General features: G+C 42.6%; 2 protein-coding genes across 2 annotated transcripts in view; both read right to left on the reverse strand.

The window, feature by feature from the left end:
• LOC107112749 (UDP-glucuronosyltransferase 1-1-like) overlaps positions 1 to 2133 on the reverse strand; it is a 3362-nt gene extending 1229 nt beyond the window's left edge. Inside the window, exon 1 of the mRNA XM_015413938.1 lies at positions 1267 to 2133. Coding sequence (XP_015269424.1) covers positions 1267 to 2133 — 867 coding nt within the window. The remainder of the gene's footprint in view (positions 1 to 1266) is intronic.
• Positions 2134 to 2816: 683 nt separating this feature from the next.
• LOC107112751 (UDP-glucuronosyltransferase 1-1-like) lies at positions 2817 to 4108 on the reverse strand. Its single transcript, XM_015413939.1, has 2 exons — positions 3242 to 4108; positions 2817 to 2870 (listed from the first exon to the last, which is right to left on the reverse strand). The coding sequence occupies exons 1-2, from the start codon at positions 4106 to 4108 to the stop codon at positions 2817 to 2819; spliced, it is 921 nt and encodes a 306-aa protein (XP_015269425.1).
• Positions 4109 to 4317: the final 209 nt, after the last annotated feature.

Here is a 4317-nt window from a genome sequence, read left to right on the forward strand (position 1 = left end):
CCCTCCCTGGCCCCAGGCAGGCAGGGGTGGGGGAGGCAGGGAGGAAGCAACTTACCCTTCCTCTTCTCCTGCCTCCTCCTGGCTGAATGAAGGCCAGAAGCAGGGGCGGGGCTTTGTCATGTGCCCCGCCCCCAGTACCTCACCCGGGGGGACTGCGATCCCCCGTGTTCCCCCCCAAAATGACCTCTGGATCCTACCACGTAATTTCTGTATTGTTTAATGTGCCGTGCTAAATTATTATACTTTGTTCCAGCTCCGCTTTCAGATTTTTGGCTTGTTTTAGGATGTCTGCAATCCAAACCTTATCGTTTTGTTGACTGGATGTCCCATTCTGTTGACTGTATTTGACCTACACTGTGCAATCCGCTGCGATCCTCGGTTAGAAAGGCGGACTATAAATACTTTTCATTCATTTTGCACCCTTGTTGTTTAATTTAAATGTGAAAAACAATTTAAAATGTTCTTTAAAAATAATGTAAATAAATACAATAATGTAAATAACGTAAATGGACAATTTCTTAACAGCAGATCTACCAGAATTACTAGTGCACTACTTACTTTCTTTTACAATGAGCAAACATTTGTATGATTTGAAAGCCTATATATTAGCCCCATGTCAATTATGAAATCTGTAGGATACAGTGAAATATTCCAATAATAATGTATTTCTAGCTTTAAATTACCAGAAACAAAGTACTGTAAAGCTGACTCCTTTTGTCATCAATCCATTATAAAGTTAGGTGTGTTTAAACCCTGTGAATTTCAACAGGATTTAAGTGCAAGTAATCAGGCACTGAACTGTGGCCACAAATGGATACACTTAGATTTGAGCTGGAAAACAACGGCTCGGGGACGGGAGGCAGATGTTGCTGTGTGATCGGGCATATAAAATCCGCAATTGAACAGTCATGACAGCTGATTAAACACCATGTCTGAACTCATACACTCATAGAGTTGGAAGGGGTCCTACCGGCCATCTAGTCCAACCCCCTGCTCAATGCAGGATCAGCCTAGAGCATCCCTGACAAGTGTTAGTCCAGCCGCTGCTTAATAGAATCTTCAAATCACATTATCTAATATAGGTATGATTGTATTGTCTGTTATCTAATAAAATGATATACAAAATTTTCAGTGCAATCCTAGTGCAATGCTTCTAAACCCACTGACTTCCACGGACTTAGAAGAAGAGTGTTGTAACTCTGTTTAGGATTGCATAGTTAAGAGTCCTATTCTGATGGATTTAGGAAAATAGTAGGAATTACCAACCTGAGTTAAGGATTTTTTCCAGGCACAGTTTATCCCTCCAATTGAAACCATATTAGGCATTAATGGTTTGGGATAATCAAATGCAGAGTCTGCTCTCATCAGCCAAACTGATCCATGACTCAAAAGTTCTTTGATAGTCGTGTCTTTTTGAAGAAACTCTGCAGCCAGATTTGAATAAGGGGAGTAAAGAAAACGACAAAGGAAGGATTCTGACAGGCGCAACAGGAGGTTCTTCACACGTTCTGCAAACGTCATATGATCTGTATATGTTGTAAATACTCTTGGAACGTAAGAAGGAGGGCTGGGACACTGAAGAGCTTCAGAGTCTAAACCACAGGGAATCCCTCGCAAGAAAAATATCGAAGGGATGCCAAGATACTCAGCCACTATCTGGCCACAGGGCATCATCGGATCTGTGAAAAGAGCATCAAACTTGCTCTGCTCAAAGTACTTCATCAGTTCTTGATTGTACAATAAGGACGTGCAAGTGGAATATAACAAAGCAGTCGTAGTTTTCACCCTGTTATAGGTTCTAACAAACCTAACTAGAAAAGGGATCTCTTCAAATACACCATTCATAGCATCTCGATATGTTTCCTCCAGCTCTTCTTGTGTGAAAGGCACTGGATACGTTTTCATTGTATAAAGATCATCAGATGGTTTTATGTGCATGTTTGTTTCGGGCGCAACGACGACTGCTTCGTGGCCATTCTGCTTGAGTTGTTTCAGGACAGACTGCATACTCAGCCAGTGGCTTCCATCCATGGGTACCACCAGGAGCTTCCCACCGGAGGTAAAATTCAAAGATGACATGAAAAGCAACAGCGCCGCAACATGCTCCTTTTGGAAGTGAAACATGGGAAACATGATCTCTCTCGTCTGTCGCTCTGCAAGAATTAAGCATCTGCTACCATCTGTGAGCTTCACTGCACCTTCTTATCTCATAGGTCGTCGTATGCTAGTTGAACATTAACTTCTGAGAAAAGCTGTAGATGGGAGGGGGGCACGACGACACATGCTTTGCATACAGAACTTTCCAGTGACAGTCCTCCAAAGATTGCAAATAAGTTGTGATAATTATTTCAGCTGGGTTGAGAAAACAGATATCCTACAAGCCAGAGACACTGCTGCTAAATGATTGATCTGATTTCCCCAGTGACTTGTTAATGGCCTGCCTTACAGATGATTACTGTGGCCAGGTTGGTCTTTGCAAGGTAATGGAAACAAAATTATTACTCCTAAAGTACAAGACTGGTTGTTGAAATTAAGGCGCTCTATACCCTTGTGAAACCAATGGCATACCAGAAAAGTAGAGGAACACATTGGAATTAGACATGCTATGGTGAGGGGCTATACAGAGGACAGAACTGGCAATAGGACAGACTGAATTAACACCATAATTGCCCTATGCTGAGAAAGGATATCCAGGTCCATGGTTGTGAAGGGGGAAAGGGATGGTTATGCACTTTGTGTATCTTTGTGTTTCATATTTCCATCTAGGGGGTGGTGACTGTGGCCACAAATGGATACACTTAGATTGGAGCTGGAAATCAACGGCTCGGGGACAGGAGGCAGATGTTGCTGTGTGATCGGGCATATAAAATCTGCAATTGAACAGTCACGACAGCTGATTAAACACCATATCTGAACTCATAGACTCATAGACTCAGAGTTGGAAGGGGCCCTACCGGCCATCTAGTCCAACCCCCTGCTCAATGCCTAGAGCATCCCTGACAAGTGTTAGTCCAGCCGCTGCTTAATAGAATCTTCAAATCACATTATCTAATATAGGTATGACTGTATTATCTGTTATCTAATAAAATGATATACAAATTTTTCAGTGCAATCCTAGTGCAGTGCTTCTAAACCCATTGACTTCCATGGACTTAGAAGAAGAGTGTTGTAACTCTGTTTAGAATTGCATAGTTAAGAGTCCTATTCTGATAGATTTAGGAAAATAGTAGGAATTACCAACCTGAGTTAAGGATTTTTTCCCGGCACAGTTTATCCCTCCAATCGAAACCATATTAGGCATTAATGGTTTGGGATAATCAAATGCAAAGTCTGCTCTCATCAGCCAAACTGATCCGTGACTCAAAAGTTCTGTGACAGTCATGTCTTTTTGAAGAAACTCTGCAGCCAGATTTGAATAAGGGGAGTAAAGAAAACCACAAAGGAAGGATTCTGACAGGCGGAACAGGAGGTTCTTCACACGTTCGGCAAACGTCATATGGTCTGTATATGTTGTAAATATTCTTGGAACGTAAGAAGGAGGGCTGGGACACTGAAGAGCTTCAGAGTCTAAACCACAGGGAATCCCTCGCAAGAAAAATATCGAAGGGATGCCAAGATACTCAGCCACTATCTGGCCACAGGGCATCATCGGATCTGTGAAAAGAGCGTCAAACTTGCTCTGCTCAAAGTATTTCATCAGTTCTTGATTGTACAATAAGGACGTGCAAGCGGAATATAACAAAGCAGTCGTAGTTTTCACCCTGTTATAGGTTCTAACAAACCTAACTAGAAAAGGGATCTCTTCAAATATGCCGTTTATACCATCTCGATATTTTTCCTCCAGCTCTTCTTGTGTGAAAGGCACTGGATACGTTTTCATAGTATAAAGATCATCTGATGGTTTTATGTGTATGTTTGTTTCGGGCGCAACGACGACTGCTTCGTGGCCATTCTGCTTGAGTTGTTTCAGGACAGACTGCATACTCAGCCAGTGGCTTCCATCCATGGGTACCACCAGGAGCTTCCCACCGGAGGTAAAATTCAAAGATGACATGAAAAGCAACAGCGCCACAACATGCTCCTTTTGGAAGTGAAACATGGGAAACATCTCTCTCGTCTGTTGCTCTGCAAGAATTAAGCATCTGCTACCATCTGTGAGCTTCACTGCACCTTCTTATCTCATAGGTCGTCGTATGCTAGTTGAACATTAACTTCTGAGAAAAGCTGTAGATGGGGGGGGGGGACGACACATGCTTAGCATACATAACTTTCCAGTGACAGTCCCAGGTATCTCCGGGTAAAGGATTTCAGGCTTTA

The sequence above is a fragment of the Gekko japonicus genome, unplaced genomic scaffold (assembly GCF_001447785.1).
Source record: "Gekko japonicus isolate JY-2015 unplaced genomic scaffold, Gekko_japonicus_V1.1 scaffold1875, whole genome shotgun sequence".
NCBI classification, from domain to species: Eukaryota; Metazoa; Chordata; class Lepidosauria; order Squamata; family Gekkonidae; genus Gekko; species Gekko japonicus.

What these genes read in the sequence shown, in the direction of transcription:
- LOC107112751 (XM_015413939.1), bottom strand. Translation starts at nt 4,108, where the DNA reads ATGTTTCCCATGTTTCACTTCCAAAAGGAGCATGTTGTGGCGCTGTTG. An exon ending in GGAAAAAATCCTTAACTCAG is followed by an intron (nt 2,871 to 3,241) that starts GTTGGTAATTCC and finishes GTTCAATTGCAG; the next exon opens with ATTTTATATGCCCGATCACA.